The sequence below is a fragment of the Penicillium paradoxum genome, assembly GCF_028828445.1.
Source record: "Penicillium paradoxum strain IBT 22861 chromosome Unknown utg000005l_segment0_segment0, whole genome shotgun sequence".
NCBI lineage: Eukaryota > Fungi > Ascomycota > Eurotiomycetes > Eurotiales > Aspergillaceae > Penicillium > Penicillium paradoxum.
In genome coordinates this window covers 2,379,034-2,406,791 of record NW_026643183.1, presented here as the reverse complement: position 1 = coordinate 2,406,791, position 27,758 = coordinate 2,379,034, and the positions used below count along the sequence as shown (strand labels likewise).

Below are 27,758 nucleotides of genomic sequence, written 5' to 3'. Positions count from 1 at the left end.
CCAACCCTTCCGATTGTGGAGTTGATTGGGCCTCTCGTTGCCTTCTCCTTTTTGGTTCTAAAATCTACGGAAACCCAAGTCCTGTCGACTTGGAACATACGGTCTGATCCGGGTGCTGTACTCGATATCGGTACGGGCTCGCGGTCTGTATCCTTTTTTAAAATAATAATGTTCATACCTAGCTTTACTTGATATTCCATAATTCAGAGGTAAACAATATTCAAAGGAATGAAAAATCACAGTTTGATTGGTTCTCTGTCGCTTCCTTGGTATTGTGCTCGCGTGGCGAATGATCGTTGTTGCTGGCAATATGAGTTTAATAGTCGCCATTGTTTTTTAGCCCTGATTCTTCCGTTCCTGATCTACTAGCTCATTGATGTCAAATGAATTGCTGGATTCACAGCATTACGTTCTTCCTGCTGCGGGAGCAGCCATTGACACGGCTAGCTCGGAAACCTGTCCCAACTGTCGTCCTCGTATTCCTCTTGGATTTCCTGCTGGATATGGATGTTTGAGGCACGTGGGACCAGTGCGGAGCTCAAGACCTTTTCTAGGTATTCCTTGGGGTGTTTGGTAGTGCGGCCGTGAGACATATAGATGATGCTCAATATATATTATCATTTATGGACCTGGCAACGCAGTATTGGTGACATAAAAAGAATATTAAGACTTCACACCACGGGGTGAGAATGGCTGGCCGGAGGTGAGGCCAGTGCGTTTCTCCATTAGAACTCAGCCTGTACTACAAGAGTATGATCATGACCCTTCTCCTGATCTCGTTATAGAAAAAGATATATTCACATCCGCTGCTCCTACTCTAATATCTACCGCTTCATCCTTGCGGATAAGAATGTATTTATTACATTGCCTGTGGGTTCCACGTATAATAGGCTCTGGTCGAAATAGACAAGGGCCGTTGCCCACACCTACTGGTTCAATTGAATGCTCTCCAAACATCCCAGCGCTTCAACCACGGCTGTTCACTCGGTCCATATGAATAGCCCCACTGTATCTGTGTCTTCATTGGCCAAATAAAAAAAAAGAAAGGTCCTACCCGGGTTCGAACCGGGGTTTGTGGTAGATTAACTATCCAATTGGATAACTTCAAAAACCACAGTGATAACCACTACACTATAGAACCTGTATTGGTGATGCCAGCCCAGTTCGATGGATCGCGATGGATCGCTACCATATTCACACTCTTGGGTTACATTGGTACATGACAATGTATACGGAGTAGACCACGAGCAATTTCGTACTGCCATGGAAAGGATCCCCATTTTATTATGTGAAAGGAAGGAGAGAGATATAGAAAAACACGATGGAGTGCCTCATGGCGCCTCTTCACCTCCGCAGGTATGCAACCTATCACAACCCCTCCGAGTTTTCCGCCTGGAGAATCCTTCTTTCCAGCAGGAAAATCAAAGTCTCGTATTTCGAGCGCATAACCTTGCACCCGAGATATAGTTCAGCACCTTCATCAATGGTGCATATCTCTTTTCGAACGCAGGACTCCTGACAGCCGAGCGCATGGCTGTCATGTTGCCCAAGATATAAAGACCCTCCTTGGCTCGGCTCAATGCAACATTCAGGCGGGTTTCATCATCAAGGAACCCGAGATTTGTGGTCACAGTCAGATCAAAGATCACAATTGGACTCTCGCCACCCTGGAAGGAGTCGATTTTCTTCACTGATACATCGCGAAGGCCGAGAGAGCGCGACTTCTGATGTTGCTCTGTGAGAAGCTTTAGAGTTGTCTGATACTGAGCCTCGTAAGGAACCAGGATCACTATATCCTTTGGTGCGAATCTATCCATTTCGAGGAGTTCCTTGCATATGGCAATGGCAGCCATGGCATGTCGCACATTTTTCTTCGAGTAGCCCTCCATTTCCGTTCGACTGAGAGAGAAATCCAGGAAGAGGAGGTTTGATTCTATCCCGAATCGAACCCTGTTGAACCCTCGCAGAAAATAGGCTCGCGCAGTTCTCGTGCTGTCATGGTCTATCAACTTATCTTTGTAGAATGTCTGGCTCACAAGGGTGGAGATATCTGGATGCACGCGGTGTTGCACTTGCAGCATTATCGACTTGTTTGCACCCTCTATAAGACGTTCGAACAATGAAAAGCGTAGCTGAAGATAGAATGGATTTGATCTCCAGTCTGATTTCACCGTCGGACCAAGCTGGCAGTGATCGCCTGCCATCAGGATCGGGGCTGGGTAGTAATGCGCGAGAATCGGCCACATCTCTGGCTCGGACCATTTGGCAGCTTCATCAACGGCAACAACAGCGGGTTTGATTGCGTCCACGATTGTCGGGTGTCCAGCGGCGGAGGGCGTGCAAACAATCACATCAGCCATTTCAAGTACGGCGCGAAGAAGTCTGTTCGTGCCCTGACACAGATATGAGATCCTTCGGTTATTTCCTTCCTTACCACCAATTTTGAGCAATTTTCGCTGTCTGAACATGTCGAAGCATTCGCGGAATATGGTGTAGGATCTGTCCGGTTCGCCTTCGCCATCTGAAATGATTCCCGAAAGACGCAACATCCAATAGACATAGGTGAGTTCCGTACTGGAGTCTGCCCGGCGAGAAGGGGAACGGCTCTGGTTAGTTGTGGTAAATTGAGAATTCAGGATTGCTTGTGTGGATGCCATGCTGTTGAGGATTTCCAGAGCATCTTGCGTCGAATATGAGCTCATCGGGCTACTCCCCGGAAGATGCTGCACGCGGACGACAACAATCATCTTAGATCCCATTCGAGGCTTAAGCATGTCGATGCAGATATTGTTCATCTCCTTCGCTGTTCGAAAAACACTTTCATTAGTCGGTGTTGCAATCAAGACCTGGCGCTTTGTGTTGGACTTGCTATTCTCGTTGAGAAACGGTAGCAAACACCACAGCAACCAATACGTCTTGCCTGTTCCTGGCGGGCCTTGAATCAGCGCAAAAGGGCCAGAGAGTGCTTTGAGATGATTAAATGCCTCCATTTGTCGACTGTTGAATTCTGATTTCAGGAGTCGGCCTTCGATATCTTGAAACAAATCCTGGCGTAATGTTCCATAAAGATTCACAGGAGGAAAATGCTCGAAGCTTGCAGAAAGTAGCATCTTGTATAAGTCCCTGAGGGAATTCCGATTGTTCCACATTTTGTAGATCGCGTTGATCTGTTGTTCAAATGGTCTCGGACTCAGATGCCGCCTCAAAAAAACATCCTGCGACGGAAATCGTTCGATATCATCCTTACTCATGTCCTGGGTCAACACCAGGTAACCGTGTCGCGCAGGAATGAGCTCACGATGTCCCGTACCCCATGGGTGGGAGAGTCGAGCAGTGGCCCACCCATTCGGGCAAAGGATATGGTTCTCGATGATCACCAACCGAGCTTCGCAAAGAGACAGCAACTCAGCATTTGCTAGTCTCAAGTTGACCGGCCGAACATCGAAATTGTCATCTTCATTGAAAGCTAAGTTGTCGGGGATCTTAACATAGACAAACGGGAAGCAATCGTCCCAATGAAGAGCGAACATCTTCATCGAGGTCTGAATATCTCTGGACTTATCTCTCCGCAAGTCCGTGGAATTGTTTGGGTCCCTCGGATTCTTCGGGACGTTTGAGTCCTCCATCAAGCCCACGTATTCCTGGGTGGCATATTCATGCTCAAACACCAGCGAAAACCCGACATGCACAGTGTACTCCGCCAAGGAGGCGAATTTCACTTGGTTCCTTTGTGTGCCAATCTTTGGTCGATTTTTCGTAGCGCAAATCGCACCAAGTCTCAAGTAGGGCTCTCGGAGGGGAAACCAGGTCAAATACCAAGCCTCAGAGGAAGCCATGGCGGAAGACTGTATCGGAAAAGTTGGTGGTAGGATAGTAAAGGAGAGTACGTATGAAAAGAAGAAAGACGGGGTGGCAATCAAATTATATCCCAGTCGGCTGGTTTCAAGCGCGAGAAGGGCATGTGTGAAAGTGGGAACAAATTGAGAACAAAATGAAGTAAATCTCACTCGAGGCACGAGAAGAATACGTGCTAAAGTGAGAAGAAAGATTTAGCAGTTAAAGTAGATCTTAGTAGGCTCATTCGAAGCACGAGGAGGGTATAGGTGAAAGAGTGAGAATAATTACGTAGTAATTGAAGTGGATATAAGGAGGCTCATTCAGAATATAAGAGAGGCACATGTTGGAGTGAGACGATGGGAAAGACGCAGTAGTTAAAGTAGATCTCAGTTGGCTTATTTAAAGGATAAGAAGGGTATATTGTATATATAAAAATGAGAATAAAGATGTAGTAATGGAAGTATATATAAGGAGACTCATTCGAAATATGAGAGGGGCACATGCTGAAGTGAGAAGAAGGAGGTGGCAGTTGAAGTAGCTCTGAGGCTCATTCGAAACATGAGAGATATATCATGCCCAGCATGTGACAGACCTCTATTACCAGGGGGCAGAGGGAGGGGGGAGGAAGGAGGGAGGTGGGTATATCAACCTTTTGATATAGCCCTGGAGAAGCGTTTTAGCTAACTTCGGAAATATGACTTCCTCATTAGGCAGTCTTGCAGAGGCCCAGAAGATCTCGATTCTTTCTCACAAGGCTAATTGCACGCCGATATTGAGCATATAATAGAAGTCCTCTGTATTGATGCACGCTATCTCAGTCACAGGGCCCCCATAAACTGCTAAATCGTACTTAGCATTATGTAGCGATCGCCTATGATTATACGCAGATGTACTTAAATTGAAGAATGGATACTTTTCGTGTATAACATAAAACGTGTGATGTTCACCCAAGGAAATAAACAATATATACATGGTAATGGTAGCATCCAGTGCATATGCCACAAGAGAAAGTTAAGGTATACGGAATCAGCCCTCGAAGATCGTCCAGGGACCAAAAACGAGAAACCAAAAAAGAAAAAAGAAAAGAAAACCAAAGAGAAGAAAACCCCGAAGAAAAGGCCACGATCAAGGTGGCAGTCCTATCACATATAGCAAAAGGCCCGTGACATTCATCCAATCCAGAACTCCTTCCAATTCAATTTATTTAGGGAAATCCCACCACTCGATCAAGCTTGAATCAGCTCATAGCTCAGACCACGCAGTGTGAGATTGCACCGGGCTTGGGAGGTATCAAACGATGAAATCAGACATCTGCAAACCCCATCTGTGTTGGGTCTTGAAACACCCATGGTATATATGACCAGCTCATGGGTTTCGCGATCTATTGATGTTGGTATCAATCCGTCCACAACTGTTACTATCACGATCAGACCCATACGAGCGAGCGGCATTTGGATCAGTATGCGAAGGATAAGAAGTAGATGAGCTGCGGCTTAGCGAGCCTGGAGAGGAGAGTGTCGAGGAGCCGGCAGTTGGTACAGCTACAACTGTGAGGTTTGCCGCTTCTCTGGCGGCGGCGACTGCAGCTGCGGGGTTGCAGTGTGCGCAGATGAAGATATTGAAGCCGCGGCCTTTGCAGCTAGCGCAGATTGCTCCTCTATGCACATCTTGTTAGTGTTGATTTACAAAAAATGATGAATGGGCGATTTTCGAACTGATATATACCTTGGAGCATTTCCTGCGCAACTCTTGCAAGTGATCACCGTCCGACCTCCGATGCATGAGATATGCTCGGGGTCGAGGTTGAACAAAAGGTTGGTCGTGGTGGCCATTGTATCGGATTCAGAATTGGAGACGAAAGAGATATTGGGAGATGTGAAGATAGACGTGAAGAATAAGATTGAGCTGCTATAAAGTGCGGGTGGCTTTGTGGAATTATTCCTGTTGGTTCTTCTTTTTGTCTTAGGGCCAAGCTGACAACAAAGAGCAGGTATATGGCGAACCTTGAAATACCAGGCTGGGAACAAAGGAATAGAGAATAGTCGGATTAGGCTATCAGACCAAGACAGAATCCGTATAGACCGAAGTATGGAGCCAGGAACGGTAGACGGAGGTTCTTATAAGAAAGGGAGCAGTGGCACAAGCCTACGAGGTTCCCGAGGGCTTCCAAGTGTCACATCTGCGATATGCAACACAAAAGAGCGTAGAATCAGTGACAGGAATCAGAATCGAGTCCACGGGTTGATCAGCAGGACAGAGCAGACAGAGCAACCAACAGAGACGGCGATGATGATAGGACAGTGGAAACAGGTACATGATGTACGAGGAGATTTCATTTACATGCATATGGGGGCCATTCGGTTCAATAAAATCCTTCGGTCATATGCGAGTCAGGCTATATATTTCCAGAAGCCAAGTCACCAATAGAAGGAAGTGTTGAGAGAAATAGATCTGGCATGGAAGAGGGGGGACGGCACAGAAACCGTTCTGGGCTTAGCTGAGTTGTCAAACCCCGCTGCTGGTGCCTGTCGAGCTAAGGTACCCTGCGGAAATGCAGGGTTTATGAAACAGGAGCTGGTGGGGGACTCTGGTGCTCGAAAAATCCACACGACCGGGCCTAAGTCGTTCAACCTTACGTTTGGAAAGGGCCCATTCGCTGATTTCAGTAGGGATGTCCAAAGAAGACGACAGTTGTGGAACGGAGTGCCATCGAATTGGCAAATCAAACTTGACCTAGGACCGGTCGTGTGCTTGTGGCGGAAGAGATGTCCTAGTAGCATGGCCGCCACCCTCGTGACACGATCCATTCAGACGTGCATGTTGACCGCACACAGACTTGTATACCGCCATTGTCATCAAGGGCAAGGGCTCTTTCCCGGCATGGCCGTAAGTAAAGAGGGTGGAATGCCAACCACGGATAGCTGCATCGGACCATGCTACCATGATCTGATCTCCGAAATGATGTATAGATGATACAGGCCAGGCTTACTGCGTGACTTTCAGATGATATTCCCGTGGTGGGTTGCTCTCGTCAGCCCTCGTCGTATTTCCCTTTGGGTGAGATGATATTTCCATACCAACCGAAGAAAGCAAAGTACCGTGCATCCAAGTTGAAATTGATAGTCAGATGGTGATCAGCCCAGTTCGCTTAGCAAATACCCGATTAGGAACATGATATACGGTGTAATCCCAGGACTAACTCGAAAGACGCACCCGTCTGCCATGAGCCAACGGTGTAAAAAGTAATGCCCAGTGCCGATCTATGACAGGGGTCGATTCAATGCAATGATCGTCATTAACCGGCCGCATTACATTGATAATAATCCGTCGTAAGCACAATTTCCGGATAAGCACCGCCGGAATCAGCGGATGCGCAGTCATGACAAGCGCGTGTGGTACCGATATGGCACCGGGAAAAAAATGAAAATGAGGACTGCAGCTGCGATGTGAAGTGAAAAGAAAGCCCTGTGAGAGGTGTGAGCTACCAATAAGCTGAAAGACGGAGAAACCGAAATTTGGACTCGGAGCCAATCGCAGGCCTGAATGAATACATGACCGGAAGCCCGAAGCGCCGTGGATGTGACATAGTGTCAAGCAGGTAACCGTGGGAGACGCCGCTGCAAGGACAGGGGCACCAAGGCCTCGAAAAATACCCCTCCTCCTTTAGTGTTCGAAGCTCAGTGGACATGACAAGGATTCCTTGCAACCGTTTGACATTCCTTCGAGTCTATTGTATTATCTCACTCGAAGCGCTTCTGCAGATTCGTCACATGCGGACTGAATCCTGTGGAAATGACATGCGTCCATGGACACACTGCTCAAATTCACTCATCTCGGCCTTTGCATGGTTGATGAGGTCTGCCATCGCTGATACCGATGAAAACAAATGGGCCCAATTTAGATAGAAGCGACGGGTATGCGCGTCATTGCGCGGGGCTGTAGATTTGTATACTGACCATATCAGCCTCTGGGGCATAAATATAGAGGGAAAAAAGGGAAGAGAGCGAGACAACTCAGCTGCTCCAAACTCCCAATTCCAAGGTGCATAGAGGGGCTCGTTCAACCAGTTCGCTGTTGGAGACAAGTTGACCTGCAGCCAGCCACTTCCAATCACGCGCTAGCTCGGGATTTGAAGCCAGACTGACGTCGAGGCTTCGCATTGGTGGTCTAATGAGTGAATCATGATAGCAGAGAAGTTTCTATCAATGTCTCGAAAGGGTTAATTGAGACTCCCGAGGATTGTCCCGGAACTAGAACATTTGCAAATCTCTCCTTTGCAACTGGTGTCACGATTGAAGCCCGAGAACGCCGAAGAGAAAAAGAAAAGAAAACGTCAAGGTTGCACGTAAATGGTAAAGGAGCGACTCGGTTGCAGGTCAGCTGATATGAACCTATGGGATACCTGCAGCCCAGTTTTCATTGTCGCAAGAGAGCCGAGCCTGGCTCCTTTCTTCGGTGGAGATGCTCCTGTCAGTTTTCACAACATCATCTAGGCAAGTCCATGATATCTATCTTGTTTTGTGAGCAATATAACTCACATGGGTAGGATATATGCAGATGTAGGGAAGCCGTCGAGTGTCAGCTACTGTTCGCGTTTCGGCGGTTCCAAACCACCTGAGAGCATAAAATGAACTCGCACGTCTGTAAAATGTTCACCGACAGCGGGATGATATCACAGTGCATTTTCAAATGAGACCATCCAAAGTTGGTACCTGGCAGGGTGATAGTGTAGAATGAGAGATAGACTCCAAAGTGATTCGTAGGAAGGACCAAGAAAAAGAATAAAAATTGTCATTCTCCATTACCTGCATAGCTATCACATGGAAAAAGGATAAAGACCCTACGTGGCATGCCATCTTGAGACCTCCAGGGCTCCAGGGCTCCGTATTTCACCTAGCTAATATTCGAGTGTGTACTCCGTAGCCACGGAGCGAAAGGGGTGAAGCGAAGAAAAAAAAAACAAACGAATCATCCAACCCTTCCGAACGCCAAGGCGCGACGACCGCAATGACCACACTGCAGTGACTGGGTGAGTGTTGGGTGTGCCCATGGGGCCACGAAGAAAGACCAGCAGCGACGGTGGGAAAAGCAAAAAAAAACCCTCAATACATCCTTCCACCCAAGCCAGAACGCCTAGGGAATCTCGAGATCATCAAAACGTAGGAACCACGCCGAAAATCAATGTGTCGATGTCGACGTTAAAGAGTCGTAAATGAAAAATAAAGGAGCAAGAAGCGAAAGGAACCGAAACCGAAACCTGAGTCCATATAAATTCAATCATTGAAAGTATTCATTGGGCAAAGCGGCAAGCATAGCAATGGTTCCTAGACCACCCAGTAGAGCACTCACCACAGCCGTGGTGGCGTGGCTTGCCAAGCTCTTTGAGCTTGAATGATTGGGTTTGACTCGCTTTGCTGGACGCTCATTCTCAGTGGTCGCAGCAACATTCTCAGCAAGTGCAGAGGCAATTGCCTCCATGGCTTCAGAGGAAATGGTGTGAAGATCTGGCTGGCTGGCGGGCTCTATCGCGACCTGTTGGGCATCCTGAGAGAAATCGGACTCGAGGGACGATGACTCCATCTCTGTGGCTGTACGTTTCAAGGGAGATTTACAAGTCGTTGCCATGTATGGCGGTAAAACATCTCCTGCGAGAGCATTGCTAGAGAATGGTCCATCATGATAACCAGTTTCATACGCATGGGAAAAGGACGGCACCCCGACAGTGTTCTCAATCCTGCGTTGCATGAGAGGAAATTTGTTCTCACATGCCTCCGGCAGTTCACCAGAAACATTATATGTGGGGAATCGAGCACCTGGCTTCATCATGGGGGGAAGATTCTGTGCAATTGCCGGTTTGTTCTCTTTTCGTGTAGGGTCCAGAGACTGATCTACATGTTCCTCCTGGAAGAGTGGCTTCGGATCAGTTTCCTGAGGTGAATGTTTGGATACTTCGACGGCATCGGTGTGAATGGGATGCTCAAAGGAAATGTGGATGTGAGACTTCTGCGGGTCGCGGTGCTCCAGATGCGCATCCTCTGAGGAGTATTCAGAGTCGCTTTCGGATTCATCCGAGTTTTCATCATATTCCTCTGCATTTTCATCCTCTTCGCAGTCTTCCTCTTCGTCGTGCCCATGGAGGTATTGTTCGGATGCTCCACCATCGACTCCGTAGAGAGACTCGCTGTCAAATGCCCCATGCGAATATTCACCGTGATATTCATCGTAGTAGTCTGAGGCCGAATCCATGAGACTGCCCGACTCGGAGATGCATTCCTCGCTGCTCAGGCCTTCTTCGCCCGAATCAACTGAATCGTCATCGTAAAGCAAGTTCTGGTCGAAATTTGTATCCCAGTAAGGAGCCGCATCGCACCATTGACCACAAACCATCTGGGGCTTCCAGGCTCTCACGATCCAGTATTTGTGACAGTCATCAATCTCGGTTTCAGTCTCGAGCTGGCGCTTCAGTTCCTCACTGAGAAGCTCCAGTGGCTTCTCAACGATCCACCACCAGTTATTCAGCTTCTGGGTATCTTCGTCCTCATAGATGATCCAGTATCTGCGCTTATCGACGGACCAGTACCTAAGGAGGCTACCCGGCATACGATGGAACGATGTGTCTGATTCTTCAGAGTCCAGTTCCCAATAGACTTCGGTCCCAACGCAAGGTTTGAAGCCAGGGCAGTCATCAACCCAGTAATCATCTGTGTCAAGGGAACAACGGCGTGCAGAGTGGATGACTCGCCTCTCACGGTCGATATCGGGAATAGTGTTGGATTCACCCCAAGCCATATCTGCCAAGCGCATGAACATGGGTCTCATCATGGTCCAGTTGTTGTAATGGATCTCGGGAATCTGTTGGTAGCAGATTTCAGGGACACTATCTTCCGTAAATGGCTGAACCAATGAGAATTCAAAAGAGGTCGGTTTAGCGCAAGACTCTTTACCATCTGAGACTGGTTTGGCGTCGGCTATCGGGTTTGTATCAGACATGGGAGTAGGGAGGTCGGGATCTATTGCAGTGGCTGTGGCCTGGACGCAGACTTTACTCAGAGATTCAATGGGAGACAGATTTTCCGAATGGAGGTTCGGCAGGTTCTCCTGAGGTTCTTCCTGGGACTTTGGAGGTTCGCCCTCGTTCTTGGAATATTTATCATGCTGGACACCCAAATCGAGAGAGACGGGAGATATATCCTCAGGCTGCAGAACAGTATCTTCCCAAGATCGAGCAACAGGCTCTTTAGAAGAGTCGCTGCACAAGAGCTCGACGGACTCGCTATCGCTATCTTCAGGGACAGAGAAACTGTTTCTTGATGAACTGGGATCCAGTTTGATAACTTTCTCCTCATCATCTGGGATGACCACAAACTGGGGTTTAGGCCACTGAATCTTGCAGCGGACTTCGATGGCCTCAAATACCTCTGAATGCAGTTAGCTTCAATGCCGTTAATACAGGGATATTGACATACCATGACCACGGTCAACATCGACACCGAACCGGATTACGTCCCCGCTGAATAGCGGATGATCCTCGTTTGTCGATAGTTTGATATCGTTCATGTATGTCCCGTGTGTTGAGCCACAGTCTGATATGAAAACCATCTGCCCAAAATGTCAGCGAAGGTCTCAGACGAGGTTTGGAGGTTTGAGCTGACATTTTGATCCGGCGATATCTTCAGGAAGGCATGATCACGAGACATGACTCGAGATTCAAACCAAGCGTTTTCTGTTGCGGGATTACGTTTTCGGGTTTCACGCTTCGAGGCCCGTCCGATGGCTACGGGCATATCATGTCTGGTGAAGGTGAGGGTACGTAGAGGGTGTGTGTCTTCAAAGAGGGGGACGAGCGTCACGGTGACTGTGGATTCAAAATATCAGCTGTGAACAACACGAGTCTCAAGTCTTTCAAATACTCACCTCGTGGGTCCAACATGGTGGAAGATGTGTCGGATAAGAAGCTGTCTGGTTCTAGGCGATGGTAAGCATGAGAATGAGATCTCTCTATGTGACAGAAATGTCCATAGCAACCCAGTCAAATGAGAAATTAAGCTTGCGGATATGAAGGAGAGGTAGGGGGTCAGCTAGCTGGAGACAAAGACGGCTTACCGGGATGTGTCCAGGCTGCAACGCGAGCTCTTGGACTAGTTGAGACAGCCGGGAGATAGCAGATTTGACAAGAAACAAAGGTGGATTTCAAGCAGCAATATTAGAGTAGTCAAAGATAACGGAGTTGTCAGAGGGCAAAAGATGTAGAAGGAGAGGGAAACGAAGAGGGGTAGGCTGATGAATCGGGTCGAAGTTAGGTTCACCGCTGGCAACAAGGGCGGTCGTTGGAGCACTGCCTTGAACTGTAGGGCAACTTAATCCTCTACCAATAGATCCACTCAAGAGCAAAGTATCAAGATTCAAGGTGAACTGAAGAAAGCCAGGATCCGGAAGCTCAGGAACAATGAGGTATGTATGAGAGGTGATAGGGTCAGATAAGCAAATGACGCCGTTGGGCTGATTTGGATGCACATATACCCTGGGCTCACCGGGAGTCCCCGACTGGATAGACACTACTCCGTACATATAGATCATATCTACACGTAGCTACATGTCGGTTACTAGTCTACTTGTCCTGGAAGCAGCGTCTCAGTCTTCATCTAAAAACAAAATCCGGAGATGCCGATAAGGGTGGGGTCAGCTGATGTGGGGTCCCACGTCATCGTCATCCGCACACGAGCCCCGAGACAATAGCCTGGTATCTAGGTACCTACCTACATATAGGTATGTATGTAGGTATATCCAACTCGCTAATCGACTGTCGTTCCACCTGCCAGAGGGGTCTTGTTCATACATAATATTCCCTCCTACAATGGCTGAATGTCACTGGAGGTGCTGCTGGAATGCCGATATCTTGTCCGTACACCATAGGTTATCGTTCCACACGCAAGTACAAGGCAACAAACACTCATAATATTAGTTGAGCCCTTTCTTTCGATATGCGATTGGGGTCTATATTGTTGTCCCCATAAATGGCAGAGAATACACAGCAGATCCCGGTGGAGAGTAGCACAGCCAGTGTATAGAGTCTCGAAATAGTTGAATGGATGCTCTCATCTTCCTCTATGGTACACAAATTACTACATGGTCATCCAAGCCCTAATGCACCTGCCCGGGCTCATTTTGCCGTCCATCGGCCCATCCCATCCCGGATCTGCTCTCAGACAAACCCAGTACCAAAACAGAAAGAAAGAAAATAAGGCGGCCGGGGAATATGTCAACCGATACTAAATACACGCAGAGAGAATAGTGACCGGGGATCCGAAGATACCAAATCCGGAAGAGAAATGAGCTTAGACGGGAATACCGAAATCAGAAAGAAAACAGAAGCGAAGAAGCAAAGGGCGAAGATGGTCCGTTGATTCGCTTACATGCCAGGGGCACCACCGCCCATGGCACCCATGGTGTTCAGGCGAGCAGCCAGCTGGGGGTACTTCTCCTGGACCTCCAACTGGGTGCGGGTGGCCTCGGCATAGGAGATGGCGTTGATGATCTCAGCTTCGGTGCGAGCCAGCTCAGCAGCGCGCTCGAAGTACTTCAGGGCCTGGGAGACCTTACCCTGCTGAAGAAGAAGCTGGGCCATGGTTCCGACGGCAATGTCGCACTCGGGATCAATGATGAGAGCCTTCTGGCAGAGGTTCTCGGCCTCCTGGAAGTCGTGCTTCCACTGGAACAGAGCAAGAGCCTTGTTGATCAAGGGCAAAACGTTGATGCCCATGGGCTTGCTCTGCTTCTCCATCTCAACCGCCTTGTCGAACTTCTCAATAGCCTCGGAGTAGTTCTGCTGGTCAAGCAGAAGCTCGCCATAGTAATTGTACACATCGGGGACCTCCTCGAAGTTCTTCACTGTGCGGCGGAAAGTGGCCATCGCCGAGGCGACGGAGCCCATCTTGTATTGTGTCACACCAAGCTGGATGTGGGAGTAGATGAACGACCCGTCGAGGTCAATCGACTTCTGGTAGTCCTTGGCGGCCTCAGCAAGCTCGGTCATAATGAAGTGCAGCTGGGCGCGGTGGTAGTAAATATCGGGGTCATCCTTGTTGTGAGTGATAGCAAGCTCAAAGTCGTCCGCGGCAGCGTCCTTGTTACCAAGCTCCAGGTGCAAGCTGGCGCGCTTAATGTAGCTCTGAACAAGGGAGGGTGAAAGCTCGACACTCTTATTCAGGTCCTCCAAAGCACCAGTGGCGTTACCCCCGAGGTAGGTGAAGGTGGCTCGCATGTTGAGGGCCAATCCTTCGAATTCTCCGAGCTCTCCGAGCTCAAGCGCCTTCTCGAAAGCGGTGGCAGCCTCTTCATAGCCGTCAGCGGTCTTCTTGGCCATGGCGACGAGACCCTTGCGCAGCTGGCCCTTGCTGGAGTCTTCGCTCAACTCAACAGACTCCTCCAATCCCTCGGGCAGATCCAAGGGGCGGAAGCTCTGGAGGTAGTTGGAAACGAAGGTGGCACTGGGCAGCTTCTTAGTGCGTGCCTCCAGAATAGTCTGGCTCTTCTTCTCGGCAACCTTCTTCAACAAACGTTCGAGCGAGTTACGGCTCACATCGTTGGAGAAGGCATCGATGATACAGCTGGCAGTGAAGTCAAGGAGAGCCTCGCTGTACTTCTCGAGGTGCTCATACGCAATGGCTCTGCGGTTGAGCGCCTTGACGTATTCGCTGTCCATGGCGAGTGCGGCGCTGGTGTCCTCAACGACCTTCTCCCAGTTGGACTGGACATTGTAGCATGCGGCACGGTTGGAGTAGAAGACGGGGTCGGGCTTGCAGAGAATTGCCTTGCTATACAAGTCAATGGCGCTGGGGTAGTCCTTGAGTCCGTAGGCCTTGTTACCGGCAGCCTTAAGCTTAGCCGCATAGGCGTTTCGGGTCTTGACAGTCAGCGAAAGTCTGGGCGGGGGAACATGACTTGATATACCTCTTCGGAAAGCTCTCCAACGGTTGCCTCGGTGACTTCGGGAAGCTCATCGGCAGGCTGCTCTGCCTTTTTGGGAGCCTCTGGAACGTTGTAAGCCATACGACCGCTGTACTTAGGGGGAAAAAAACACCTACCCTCCTGGACTGCTGCAGCCTTTTCCTCCTCAGCCTTCTTCTTTTCTTTCCGGCGCTGGTTCTTGCTCTTCTTGGGTGCGGGAGGAGTGGATTTGCTGGAATCATTCAGGTAGTAGACAACACCCGCGCCGGTCACGACAACGGCAACACCGGCAATGGTGTAGACAACGGCCTTGTTTTCTGAGACCCAGTTGGTGATGCGATCCCAAACCGATGCTGTTGATGCCTCAGTGAGCTTCGATGTATCAAGCACCACATTCTGGGCGGGCGTAAGTAACGGCGATTCGTTCGACATGATGTGTAATGGAACCAGACAAAGCGACCGACGCGGCTAGTTCGTTTGACTATGTGTTGATTGGATCAGTATTTGGCAAATCACGCGCAACTCGGCTAAGATGGAAGGTACTGGGGGTACTAACCAGACCTCGACAGAAGGGGTTAGAGACAGGGAGTCGGGAATGATGAAGCTCAGAGGAAAAGTCGAGAATCCCGTTGGTCGGACTAACCAATCATGCGCCTTGCGCCGGTAACGCTGGAGTTCTCCACCAAACATTTCCCGAATTGAACCGCAAGGGTTGGCTAATCAGACCATTTGTATTGAGTTGTGTGGCTTTTCTTGGAGATTTGTCCAAACATTGTACAGATGTGTCTGTCAATGAGCGCAACTAACTACATGTAAAGACTTCAGCAACGACAAATCATCGACAAAACAATATGGCCGAGAACACTTCAACCCCTTCTCAATCTTTCGAGATTATTTCCTCCCTTCGATATGACCCAGGTCTTCCAGATGCAGCCTGTCGCCATGCGTCAAATTATCCCGATCCTCAGAACTCTCCCTATTATCTCCTTGCCTATCATCGTGACCGGCTGATAGCTACCGCGAGACATTTCCGATGGAACGAGGCTTTGGATTGGCTGGAACAAGATCCACAAAGACTCGAGGAATTCCTCGACGCGTCCATACCAGATCGGAGCAAGGCGTGGCGGCTTCGCATTGTAGTGAACAGCAAAGGAAAAGCGAGAGTTGAGGCGAATCCAACTGCGAGCGTTGATATGATGACTCTGTTCATTCCCTCACTGCATCCAAACTCAAGTCTACCAGTATGGCGCGTCTATGTCGATACCCAGTCAACAACTCCTTCCGGCTTCACTACACATAAAACTACCGCGCGCGATGAATACACGTCTGCTCGTCTGAGAGCGGGAATCATCTCGCCGGCGGAATCAGCGGAGGTACTGGTTGTGAATCCGGATGGCGAAGTCATGGAGGGTAGCATCACCACGCCGTACTTCTTACGGGGCAATATGTGGATCACGCCTCCACTGAGTAGCGGCGGCAATGCAGGTACAACTCGGAGATATGCGTTGTCACAAGGTTTCTGTCTTGAACAGACTATATCACGCGATGAGCTCGTGGATGGCGAATTTTGTTGGTTGAGCAACGGCGTAAGAGGGTTCATGCGAGGCCAGATCGTGGCCAAGTAATAACTTCAATGTTCCCGAACTATCTGCGTCGGTAGGTACATATCTTGAAGGGTATTGGTAAATTCGTGAAACGGCTATGAAATCATATGTATTTTTAAACTTGAATGCATCGATGAATGCTTCATCATATGCTTATTTCTTAGCCTTCTCAACAACCACTGGGTTGGGATTTCCCTTCCACTCCAAAGAACGAGGACGCATGAACTCAGCCATGATTTCATCCGTGACCTGTGCCCTGCGCTCCTGGAATCCTTGAACATAAGTCTGAAGCTCAGCAATACACTTCTGCTTGATCTCGCCGGTCATCATCTTTCCGCTCTCGTAATCGGTACGAATGCGCTCCAATTCCTCGTCATCCTCAAGGAAGAATGTCAGGTACTGGAACGGAATATCGTTCTTGGTGTTACCACCCAGTTCGCGCTGCAGTTCAGCGGTGTCCTGACCACCAGAGAAAGCGTGCTTGTTGATCTTGTTCTTGATCTTGTTCGGAGTATCACTCATGAAAATGGCGGAGCTGTCGATACTGGCGGACATCTTAGACCCAGGACCCTGGAGGGCGGGAAGGAAGATGGAGTGGATGAGAGAGGGCTTCTTGAACTTCATCTTCTCTGCGTGTTCGCGGCATTGGCGGAAGTAGGGATCCTGATCAATGGCGCAGGGAATCAGGCAGGGAATCGAGGCAACCTTCTTGGTCTCGGTACCGAAAATGTGGGGGAAACTGGTGGAAAAGGCCGCAGCAGACTGAGTGGCACAGAAGTGGAATTCACCAATGTTGTTGCTGTCGTTGAAACCGAATGTGCCCTTGACCTGGTTGATTGTGATTCTCTTTGCCATGCGGCACATGTTCTCGTAGAAAGCACCTCCAATGAACTCGAAGTCACTGAAAATGAAGGTCTTCTTCATATCGAATCCAACAGCGATAATATCCTTGGCGTTCGCCTTTGTGTATCTCTTAGAGTCCTCAATCTCGATCTTCTGGGAGTGCATGAACTTCTCGTCGTCGGTCATCATGATCACAAGAGGAACATCGAAAACGTCCTGGAGCCATCTACATTTACGTCAGTTCCTGGTGGCTACCTGCGTGGTGATAAAAACGAAACATACTTGGTGAACTCGAACGGCACAGTGTGCCCGACGTGCATGCTGTCACTACTCGGACCACGGCCGGTATACAGGAAAAATGGCTCGCCCTTCTCATGCTTATCCAGAATCTTTGACAAATCACGGTGACTGAACACAATGCTCCGGCGCATGAAACGGTGTGGCCGGTGGCCCGTCACTTTCTCAAAGCGCTCCAGCAGAGCTGCGTTGATAGGAGTGGCACCAAACTCCCTCGTGAGCTTCTCATAATCAACGGGCAGCAGCTTTCCAGACTCGTCAACTCCACCGGACACATCAAAGGGCGTGACGATCTGGCCAACGGCCTTGCTCTCTGGGGTTTTCTCCTCGAGGCTCAACGAGTTGAGCGCCGGAGGCTGGCTTGTTTCGTTGGACATGATTGCTGATTAGCCTAGCAGAATTTTTGTCAATTCTAATCCCCAAGTCGCAGGATCAAAGGGCCAGTTCTCACCTGATTTTATGGTTGGGGGAATGATTTTCTTTCTGTTGCCCCTCCCCAATATCGGAGGATGAGTCAGATTTTCTGCTATCAATGGGCCTTCTGATTGGCTCAATCCATACTTTATCAGGTGATGTGTTATAACCCCGCGAAGGTCAAAGGTTCTTTGTTCTTCTTCCTGTTCTCTTATTCAATTGAAACAGAGTCGACGAATATATTCCATATATGTCTTTCCCTAAGATGAACTAGACAAAGATAATGTCCTCTATCTGCGCTCAAGTTTTATATCCGCAACAAACGGCGCATTCAGACCCCGATGGAGCTAGGTATATATCCAACCTTAAAGTCTTGATTGCCTACACACCATGATAGAAGCCGAATAAAACAATGTCAACAAGCAATAAGTTCGTTGCTTATCTTACATTACTGTCGTCTAAGTTCTTTTTGGGCGAACTTTACTCCGTACGCAGGGTGTCTTTGCCTTACATACGTGTATAACCCTCTCTGGCACTTCGGCGAACTCAGGAAGAGTGCTATGCCTAGGTCGCTTTGTAGAAAGTAAGCGAACAACCAGTCAGAGAATATCCCACCAGCTTTGACACTTATACATAGGTTCTCCAGGGATATAAAAGGTTTGGTTTCAACACTCAAGAATTCTCTCGCGCGCCGTGCATCATATACCTAGGTACCCCGTAGTTCAAGTCGGCATCATAGCCACTGAGTATCTTGCTTTATCATAAAATCTGATGATAGATACTCAGGTACACTATCTAGGTGTAGTGTATCAGTACACTTCTCTCATGTGGTATGGGAGCACTGTCTATAATGGAGGTATTTTGGATGCGGGTTTACGACCTCAGACTACAAAGATGCACCTTGATCCGGAAAAGTATGTATACGCTGGGGCGCAGGTAGTACATAACTTATCTATGGATGTATACTCCATGGGTAGCTTGTGGGTTCAACTTACTTTTTCTTTGCTAGTTATTCCTGGACACTCAATGGCTCATGCCAGTTATCCACGATTTCAAGATATAATTATAACTATGGTTGAAACTCATCATAGCTCGTGTCATAAGTACAAACATCCGAATAGCTTCGTCTATGGCCGTGAGATCGACTTCTCAAGATTTGCCTCTTGGGGATCAGAAATTAACCAAATGGGCATCATGCTGCGTTGTACCAATGGATACCTACCTGAACCAACCCCACATCTAGGCTCTAATGCAGCAGCTGCCGGTCTTAATGGCAGCCCTCGCATCTTCTGTTACAGACAAGATAGGCAATTGGTAGTTCCCCGCGTTAGCCGGCATGGCCTAGGCGTTCTTTCTTTCTCCATTACTCCGTATTGACTTGGTTAACTGAGAATGGTGTTCACCCTCGAAGACAAACAAAAAAAATAGAGAGCCTAGAGCCAGCGAATGACTCAACGATTGCTCTTTCTTTCATTCTTTCCGGTGGGGAGGGCTGGCTCTACCAGGCCATCCCGACTACCCGCTTGCCGTCAGCCCAATCATCCCAGTCCAGGTGCGATCCAGATGCGCTGTTTATCATCCCTACTCTTCCAGCTCCCCCTAAGCACTTAAAACAATCCGCCTTCCCCCGGCCATCCGCACCGGGTATTACCCAATTCCTACCTCAGAATCCCCCCTACCCGAGACTTCATGCATCATCCCGCCGCTAGCACGCCTTATCTGACAGACACGCTGCTATTTACATCCCCTTACGCCGGGATATCGAGGACATGTCCGGTATGCGGCATGTGAGATGACCGTCTAGCTGGAGACATGTGTTGGCTGGTACCCGATTAGGACAACAAAGTATTAGATTTCTACTCCATACGGGTGTGGAGTATGTGAGTTGCTGATGCAGTCACGTTTGATATGTCTTTTAGCTTATATTTTGGCTCGTCTTTTGGGTCTGTTGCAGATGCAGGTCGCAATATTTGCAAAAACACGCTATCAATGGATTTCGATGGCGGAAGATGTTGGTTTGATATCGACTTCTAGAATTGTGGACACTCGGGAGGGGCATGGTGGACACGTAGCTGTGTCGTGTTGGTCAATGCCGTTGAGAAATATACATAATCACTCGCTTTGTTTGCTGGCTGTGGATTCCCCTTTTTGGGCCAGTGGCGTGAGGATTTCTTTGATATAGCAATATACACCGAGTGGTATGGTTTCACTGCGTTGTCAGACAATTTCCGTGGTGGGGAAGAAGTCGTGGTTATCGTCAAGTTTGTTTTCTTGTTTTTTTCCCCCTCCGTATACTTAAAATCAAATTTCGATTTGGGCTGTAGACTCCTCGCTAGTAGGTTTCATCCTTTTTTGGCCTTGTGTAGTACAGCAGAAAGGTCCGAGGTGCAGAACTCACGGTATGCAGGGGCAGAGAGAGTTACCGAAACTTGCAGTCTCGATTTACTTTCCAGTGATAGCTCAATCATTGTGCCATTCGCCACTTGCAAGTCTCATGAGTCTTTGATTTGAAATAATGTAATCCGTACTCCGTACGGAGTACGGAGCACCCATGTCCTAGGAGTGAAGAAGATCGGCTCTAGGCACCTAGGGTATGCACCCGGGCAGTACACACGGATATAGGTGCATGATGATGATGAAACCAGAAGCAGCCCGCCATGCAGCTAACCCAAATGAGACTAATGGATATATTGCTCGAAAGTGCTATGCCTTTTGATACTTTGGCCCGTGACGTTATTGCTCACTGTATCGTTCAGATGTCACTCGACGAAGTACTCCGTAGACGGAGATTAGTCACCCTAAACATGCTACCTACATAGCAAAATCAACATCTCGTTTGAATATGGAGTTCTGGGTTCTAAAGATATTCAATTCTGCAACCTGGCAAGTAGGCACGTCATTTTTCCGGCAAAAGAGTAGCTCGTGGGATACATTAGGAGCTTGGACAGGAATCCGAGACATGTACGCACCCCAGACCATCATGAGGGCGTGGATAAAGCCGCCAGAATACCGTGAGGGAAGTTCAGCCCAGCGCGTCAGCCAGTCAGCGTTGACGGCTCTCTCCCTCCACGAGTGGTGATAGGTGTCGGGTGATGCCAGGCAACGTGAATGGTGGTTGGCCGGGTAGAATCAGCCATCTATTCTGGGGATAGACCACCGAAAAAGAAAAAAACAGTCGTAGACGGATGACATGAGCTGATACTCAGAGCGTCACTGTATTGAGTCAAGACGCGTGCGAATCAGAAATGACCAGCTCGACGCATGACACAGTCGATCCACCGCGACTGGTCGGGGATCTTCACCCATTTTCACCCTGAGGGTTGGCCCGCTCTCACTAAATGGAAATCATCTCAATTGTGATATGAAGCACTAGTCATTCCGTTTGAGATTGTGCCTTGGAAGGAGCTTGTTACGAGGGTCACCGGGTGGCTGCGCGTGGAGCGTGTCTGCAATCTCGATGGTTTCACAGGTGCCTGGCTGGTGTCGGAACTTTTAAAGACGTCTTGTTTCCCTCCTTTCCAACTTTCGAAATTTGCAGGAGATCTAGAAGGGCTCCACTGGAAGTGGATTTGAAACGGCCACCTTCGTCATCCCGTCGAGTGGGAAGTCGGGACTCTCATTTTACTGAATGTGCATCAGGGCATTGGAGCCGGCTTCTTCGGAGTCCAACGGTACGAAACATGAATTTTTTTTATGGGTTTTTTTTATTCTTCCGGTTTCTTAGACTTGCGCTATTTATTTTGATTTGTTTCGTTTCTGGCCTTCTCTTTCCCTATACTGGTGGAGTCCCCCGCAAGTGCTTAATGCACACTAACGGGAAATCCAACAAAGCAGATGCGAAAACATTCGCCAGACTCCCCCTTTTCCTTTTCGTCTTCGTCTTCTTCCTCTTCCTTCTATCCCTCGTCACGTAGCAGCTCATTTTCCCCAAGTAAGTTGCTCGTCCGTCGAGGGGGTGTATTTTCCCCCGTTCTGCCATTGGCCTACCCCTGTGTTCGATTGGATGTATACCCTCAGACGCTCCTGATGACATATTTTGTCGGCTATCGCGATCCATTGACATACTTTCTTAAACACGTGTGGCATTCTCATTCCTATGCTGATCAAGCTTTAGACCTATCACCGGTCTCACATCGTCGCTCAGCATTCCAGCCGAGAGATCACCTTGAAAGTCTGATCACCAAGCACGGCTACCCCACACCCGTCTCCCTCTCTTCCCTGAGAGATCTGACTGCCACTTCGTCTACTTATACTCCCCCTTCGCCGCGTCGGTCTCATTACTCGGATACCATTCCGGTTGACGCCTTGGAGTCGCTTACCTTATCCTCGTCCACGAGACCTATTCCAATCCCCAAACGCTCGGGCCCAATATACGAGGATCTCCCCGTCACACCCCTCACCGGTAGATTGGACCACAGTTATTTTGAAGATTGGGAACGCACCTCTCAACTGGCAAGATCTCGACAAAACCCTTCGCAAATTCGGCCAACTCGTGGTCGGTACTCATCTCGACTCCCCCCATCCTCAACAACGATGCGGTCGGACAATTCACCCTACTATTCCCCGGTTGCATCGCCTATTATGTCTCCACGACGGTCAAATTCCCCCCAACCAACCCGCTCCCGGGCGCAGAACTCAACCAAGGTCAAGCAGACTCAAAACTTCCATCTCGGAAGCCTACCCCGGTTCCATCCCGCCGTGTATCAGTCGAGCAGTGCTTCTCATTCCACCGCCCAACCTTCATCGCCCCGTCAGCCCCGGCAGCCCACCTATCGTACTGTAGCCGCGTCACGCGATATGATGTGGCAGTACCGCGAGTTCATCGAAGGGGCCCACCAAGGTCCCTCGGCGCCCCGTTTGGACCCCCTGGTCAGCCCGGGTCCCGTCACCCCCTGGCGCTAGAGGCGGGTGACTACCTTGCCCATGGCTCGCTCAACACATCTGAGCGGACTCCGCGAGATGTCCCAAAGAACTCCGGTCCTCCCCCTGAACTCGTGGAGAAGCTCATCGCATATGAAGAGAAAGCGCGACAGCTGGCTCGAAAATCCGCCAAGGGACGCTAGTGGATCTCCATCTCCTCCACTCCCGCATTAAAAGATTATTTCGATTCATCACCCCATTAGAGAAGTGGAATTGCCTTGGGACCCTTCTTTCATGCCTGTTCATTTTATATTTGCTTTCTTTCTTTCTTTTTTCCCTTTTCGGTGTTCTGAGAACAAAATGAGCTCGTTCCACAAGACTCATCCAGTATGCATGGGGCATTTTCATTTCTTTCCCTTTTGGTTCTCCTGTTGCATTCTCACTGGTCTCGCTCTCCATAGTCAAACATCCTCGGCTTCGGTCGACTACTGCGTTTGATCTTACCCCACGACATCATGTGTTTAAATCATATACCCATCTCCAGTCCCTATCTTTTGTCCATATATTCCGGTGAAATCCAGATCTCAATATTCATTACGAAAAGCCATGTAGTCTTTCTTCTTGATTTGATCACATGCGGTGACAGCTACTATTCTCTTCTGTAAAACCGAGACTGGGATACACGGATCTTTAGAGACCGCTAGCTGTCGTGGTCTGTTAGACATGGTGGACCAGCTGGTCGAACGGTTTGACATTTGGATATCAACTGGGTTTGGCGTCCCTCGTATTTTTCGTACTAGTTGGGGTTGCCAATCTGATTTTGGGGTAATCCAAGTATATCACAGCTTTCCTATTTCAAGTCTTCATCGTTCCCTACAGCGACCCGTGGACTGCCGCCGTTGGGCCTACTGCTAAGACCTGCCCTCTTCGACAGAATCAACCCCTTGCTACATATCCCCATTAGGTAGACTACAGGGATTGAATCAGAGATGACGTGCAGGCAATCTTCCGAACTCTCAAAGGTAATCTGGACCTACTACTCCCTATAGGGCTAGCTAGAAAGCCACCTCCAAATTCTGCCTCAGGCGGGATTATCGATTCGGAGGAGCACCCGCCCTCCCCGAGAGGAATCTGCGGGGGCCAGCAGATGATTAAAACAGCTCTCCCTTTCGTTATTCCCCTCAATTACTCCATTGCATTCATATATTTACCCCAGCTACCCCAGAAAACACGCCAGATTGTCTCAAACCGCGCCTTGGCAGCCCAGCAACCCCCGGATCACTCGCCGTATCCTTATCGGCATCCGTCGCCACAATTTCTATTTGATCGCGGATCGCGCCCGAGCACACCACATTCTACGCGAACCGTTCATTTCCGTGACGCATTGATCCCGCAATCCAGAATTGCAGATTAGAGGAAACCACGTGTGGTTCTTAGAGGATGTCACCGGCGCAGGCGCCTTTACCTGTTTCTGCACCTGATCTGATGGGCCCGCAAAAAGCGGAAAGCGCGCTTGAGCAGTCGGGGACGTCGAAGTCGAATTACAAGGGTTTTGTTGCGGGTGTGTTCTCGGGTATTGCGAAGCTGAGTGGTAGGTCGTGTCTTATTGCGTGATTCTTGTGGCTTGTCTTGGATTAGAAGCTAATATTGTTTTCCTACAGTTGGGCACCCGTACGCACAAGCTTTTCCCTACGTCGAGCTGAGCTCTTAATTGACAAAACCGTACAGATTTGATACCGTCAAGGTTCGTCTACAAACTAGCAAAGATGTACAGTTCCGCGGACCGATGGACTGCACGCTGCAGACTTTGCGAAAGGAAGGTGTACGCGGGTTTTACAAGGGAGCTACACCGCCGCTGGTCGGATGGATGGTGATGGACTCTGTGTGAGTTTTGGAACTTGAGGAGCCGAAGGGGATATCGCTGACCTGCTGCAGCATGTTGGGTTCTTTGACTCTCTACCGTCGATTACTACTTGAAAACGTCTTCTCGAAACCTCACATCCGCCCTTACCTCCCTTTCACACGCTGGCAGCCAGACCTAGCAACCCTCCCTAGTTTCGGGCATGGAATTGCCGGTATTATGGCTGGTACGACAGTCAGCTTCATCGCAGCCCCAGTCGAGCACGTTAAGGCTCGCCTGCAGGTGCAGTACGCCGCGGACAAATCGAAGCGTATGTACAGCGGACCGATCGACTGTCTCCGCAAGATGGTGAGTCTCGATGACTACAATGACTTGTACACCAGACTGATATAGATAGATGCGCACGCACGGTATTCGTGGCTTGTACCGCGGACTTTGGGCAACAGTCTTCTTCCGCTCATTTTTCTTCTTTTGGTGGGGCTCTTACGACATCCTTACTCGCTACTTCAAAAATAACACCACGATGTCTGCGCCTGCCATCAATTTCTGGGCTGGCGGTATCTCTGCCCAGTGCTTCTGGATGTTTTCCTACCCGTCCGATGTTGTCAAGCAGCGTCTTATGACCGACCCCATGGGCGGCGCGCTGAATGACGGCAAACGACAGTTCCGCGGCTGGAAGGATGCTGCGGTCGCCGTGTGGCGTGAACGTGGGTGGAGAGGGTACTGGCGGGGCTTTATGCCGTGTTTCCTCAGGGCGTTCCCGGCGAATGCAATGGCCCTGGTTGCATTCGAGGGTGTAATGCGTACCTTGCCCTAACTCCATCATATTGGTCTTCATGAACTCCAATGATTAAAGATACCGACCTTCCCCCTTGTTAGACAAAAGAATTAGACGAACATACCCAATTTGACGTGTTTTCTTTATTGAAGAAATGTGATTCCGAGTTAGGATTGCCCACGATCAGGAATGTGATGACAGGCCGCATTCGGCGATGACGTCCTCCGGGCTCTCTTCCAAGTGTTGCGATAACACCGGGTAAATTCAAAGACCGAGCAAATGGCGATTCGCAATTGGGTCATGGAATTGGTGATCTCGACCTTTGTGGTCAGGTACTCGATAGTGGAGAGTGACAGTGGGTTGTCTTGGATTGTCTCTTTCCGGACAAAGCAAAGAATAAAAGTAATCCACCAGAGCTCTCTTCGCCTTTCTCAGATCCTTCCACGTCAGTCTTCCTTTTCCATAGTAGTTGTTCGGGGAGGAATTATCGGCAAACTCGAGGCTGAATACTGGATGCCTTTTTGCCTGAGGCATTCCCGCAATCTAAACGTTAAACGGGTTTCACTGGAAAGCAACACGTCTCAACCTCCAATTCAACGCTGATCGGCCATGGCCGTTGCACGCTCCATGCGCCGCACGAGCCCAGTCAGCCTCCTGTTGGCAGCGCTGCTGGCATTTGGCTTCATATGCTTCATGCTCTCACCCTCGACACCCGCATCCTCCGCATCCGCAGCCGTAAGCTCCCAGCAACGCCAGGAAAATGCCGCCGAGCACCCTCTCTCCTCCCCCACAAAGCCATTCTTCAAATCGCAACCAATCCGGAGCGATGGCTATAAGGCGGCTCCTCCAGTCGTCCAATACGACCTCAACAACCTAACCAGCAGCGCGGACTCAGTCGCCAACGGCGAGCGGGTCCTCATCCTCACCCCGCTCGCGCGCTTCTACCAGGAATACTGGGACAACATCGTCAAACTGAGCTATCCCCACGAGTTGATCTCGCTCGGATTCATCGCACCGAAAACAAGTGACGGCAACGCGGCAGTTGCGGCTCTAGAGAAAGCTATTGCCAAGACGCAATCGGGGCCAATCGACAACCGCTTTGCGAGCATTAGCATCCTCCGCCAAGACTTCGATCCACCATTGAAATCCCAAGATGAGAAGGCCCGACATGCAATGTCCGCGCAGAAGGAGCGTCGCGAGTCCATGAGCCGGGCTCGGAACAGTCTCGTCTTCACAACGCTCGGGCCCTCCACTTCCTGGGTTCTCTGGCTGGATAGTGACGTTGTCGAGACGCCGGCGTCGCTCATTCAGGACCTAACATCGTTCGATCAGCCGGTGATTGTGCCGAACTGTTTCCAGCGCTTCTACGATGCTGCGAAGAAGAAGTGGGATATCAGGCCCTATGACTTCAACTCTTGGGTTGATAGCCAGATAGCGCAGAACCTCGCCGCAAACATGGGCCCTGATGAGATTCTGCTCGAGGGATATGCGGAGATGCCTACTTATCGCACTCTCATGGCGTACCTGCCAGATATGACAAACCTTGATCCGAAGAAGATGCTTGCTCTCGACGGTGTTGGTGGTACTGCTTTGTTAGTCAAGGCCGATGTACACCGTGACGGAGCTATGTTCCCGGCCTTCCCATTCTACCATTTGGTAGAGACAGAGGGCTTTGCGAAGATGGCTCGGCGATTGGGGTACGAGGTCATCGGACTTCCGGATTACTTCGTGAGTTTCTTTCGCGCTTATCGCCTTCCGGCTGCAGAAAAAGCAATTACTTACCGTACATTCTTTAGGTCTACCATTATAACGAGTAACAGGCTTCCAGAGCCACATTTGACATCTATTTTTCACTTGCATACATTGCGCTGTGCGCATCTTCAATGACTTTCTCATCTCTTGCTGCTATACGAGAGATTCATTATCAACATTCACCTCGGCGTCCTTTCAGTGGAGATCTTATTTCATACGTACCTGGGTGATTTCCATCCCAAATCTCAAAATTGGCTTTGCATTCTTTATGTCTATTATCTATGAATACCAGTGGGTGTTCGTTTTTATGTTGGAGGAGTTAGTTCTATGGGCGTTGCTGGCTTGATGATTCTTGTGAATTTATGTTGGCTCTAACATGGTGATTTTCATATCGAATAAACGGTTACTTAAGGATCGTGCAAGATGAAACCAAACTATCATATTTAAGCATCGTATGTCATGTAGTTGAAAGGTGTAGTGATCTACCTAATTATCTCTGACTGGGGCATCCTTTTTGAGCAAGCCACAGGCAAGAACATTTATTGCATCAAGACTCTATGCAGTG

General features: G+C 49.3%; 9 protein-coding genes across 9 annotated transcripts; 4 read left to right on the top strand and 5 right to left on the bottom strand.

The window, feature by feature from the left end:
- Positions 1-1,421: 1,421 nt before the first annotated feature.
- On the bottom strand, positions 1,422-3,836 carry N7457_005921 (DEAD/DEAH box helicase; the record flags this gene model as incomplete). Its single annotated transcript, XM_057176965.1, has 1 exon — positions 1,422-3,836. One exon carries the CDS (start codon positions 3,834-3,836, stop codon positions 1,422-1,424), a length of 2,415 nt encoding a protein of 804 aa, XP_057031267.1.
- Positions 3,837-5,202: 1,366 nt separating this feature from the next.
- On the bottom strand, positions 5,203-5,669 carry N7457_005920 (uncharacterized protein; the record flags this gene model as incomplete). Its single annotated transcript, XM_057176964.1, has 2 exons — positions 5,203-5,494; positions 5,563-5,669. The coding sequence occupies 2 exons, from the start codon at positions 5,667-5,669 to the stop codon at positions 5,203-5,205; spliced, it is 399 nt and encodes a 132-aa protein (XP_057031266.1).
- Positions 5,670-9,114: 3,445 nt separating this feature from the next.
- N7457_005919 (FHA domain protein) lies at positions 9,115-11,767 on the bottom strand (the record flags this gene model as incomplete). The annotated part of the gene is made up of 4 exons (XM_057176963.1): positions 9,115-11,255; positions 11,304-11,436; positions 11,490-11,692; positions 11,752-11,767. 4 exons carry the CDS (start codon positions 11,765-11,767, stop codon positions 9,115-9,117), a joined length of 2,493 nt encoding a protein of 830 aa, XP_057031265.1.
- Positions 11,768-13,246: 1,479 nt separating this feature from the next.
- tom70 (putative mitochondrial outer membrane translocase receptor (TOM70)) lies at positions 13,247-15,216 on the bottom strand (the record flags this gene model as incomplete). The annotated part of the gene is made up of 3 exons (XM_057176962.1): positions 13,247-14,740; positions 14,788-14,867; positions 14,922-15,216. 3 exons carry the CDS (start codon positions 15,214-15,216, stop codon positions 13,247-13,249), a joined length of 1,869 nt encoding a protein of 622 aa, XP_057031264.1.
- A 419-nt stretch (positions 15,217-15,635) lies between these two features.
- On the top strand, positions 15,636-16,409 carry N7457_005917 (aminotransferase class IV; the record flags this gene model as incomplete). The annotated part of the gene is made up of 1 exon (XM_057176961.1): positions 15,636-16,409. One exon carries the CDS (start codon positions 15,636-15,638, stop codon positions 16,407-16,409), a length of 774 nt encoding a protein of 257 aa, XP_057031263.1.
- A 132-nt stretch (positions 16,410-16,541) lies between these two features.
- On the bottom strand, positions 16,542-17,905 carry N7457_005916 (tryptophan--tRNA ligase WRS1; the record flags this gene model as incomplete). Its single annotated transcript, XM_057176960.1, has 2 exons — positions 16,542-17,457; positions 17,514-17,905. The coding sequence occupies 2 exons, from the start codon at positions 17,903-17,905 to the stop codon at positions 16,542-16,544; spliced, it is 1,308 nt and encodes a 435-aa protein (XP_057031262.1).
- A 4,063-nt stretch (positions 17,906-21,968) lies between these two features.
- N7457_005915 (uncharacterized protein) lies at positions 21,969-22,844 on the top strand (the record flags this gene model as incomplete). Its single annotated transcript, XM_057176959.1, has 1 exon — positions 21,969-22,844. The coding sequence occupies one exon, from the start codon at positions 21,969-21,971 to the stop codon at positions 22,842-22,844; it is 876 nt and encodes a 291-aa protein (XP_057031261.1).
- A 1,398-nt stretch (positions 22,845-24,242) lies between these two features.
- N7457_005914 (uncharacterized protein) lies at positions 24,243-25,480 on the top strand (the record flags this gene model as incomplete). The annotated part of the gene is made up of 5 exons (XM_057176958.1): positions 24,243-24,393; positions 24,464-24,473; positions 24,531-24,686; positions 24,738-25,011; positions 25,061-25,480. 5 exons carry the CDS (start codon positions 24,243-24,245, stop codon positions 25,478-25,480), a joined length of 1,011 nt encoding a protein of 336 aa, XP_057031260.1.
- Positions 25,481-26,050: 570 nt separating this feature from the next.
- Positions 26,051-27,258, top strand: N7457_005913 (mannosyltransferase complex subunit MNN9; the record flags this gene model as incomplete). Its single annotated transcript, XM_057176957.1, has 2 exons — positions 26,051-27,169; positions 27,238-27,258. 2 exons carry the CDS (start codon positions 26,051-26,053, stop codon positions 27,256-27,258), a joined length of 1,140 nt encoding a protein of 379 aa, XP_057031259.1.
- Positions 27,259-27,758: the final 500 nt, after the last annotated feature.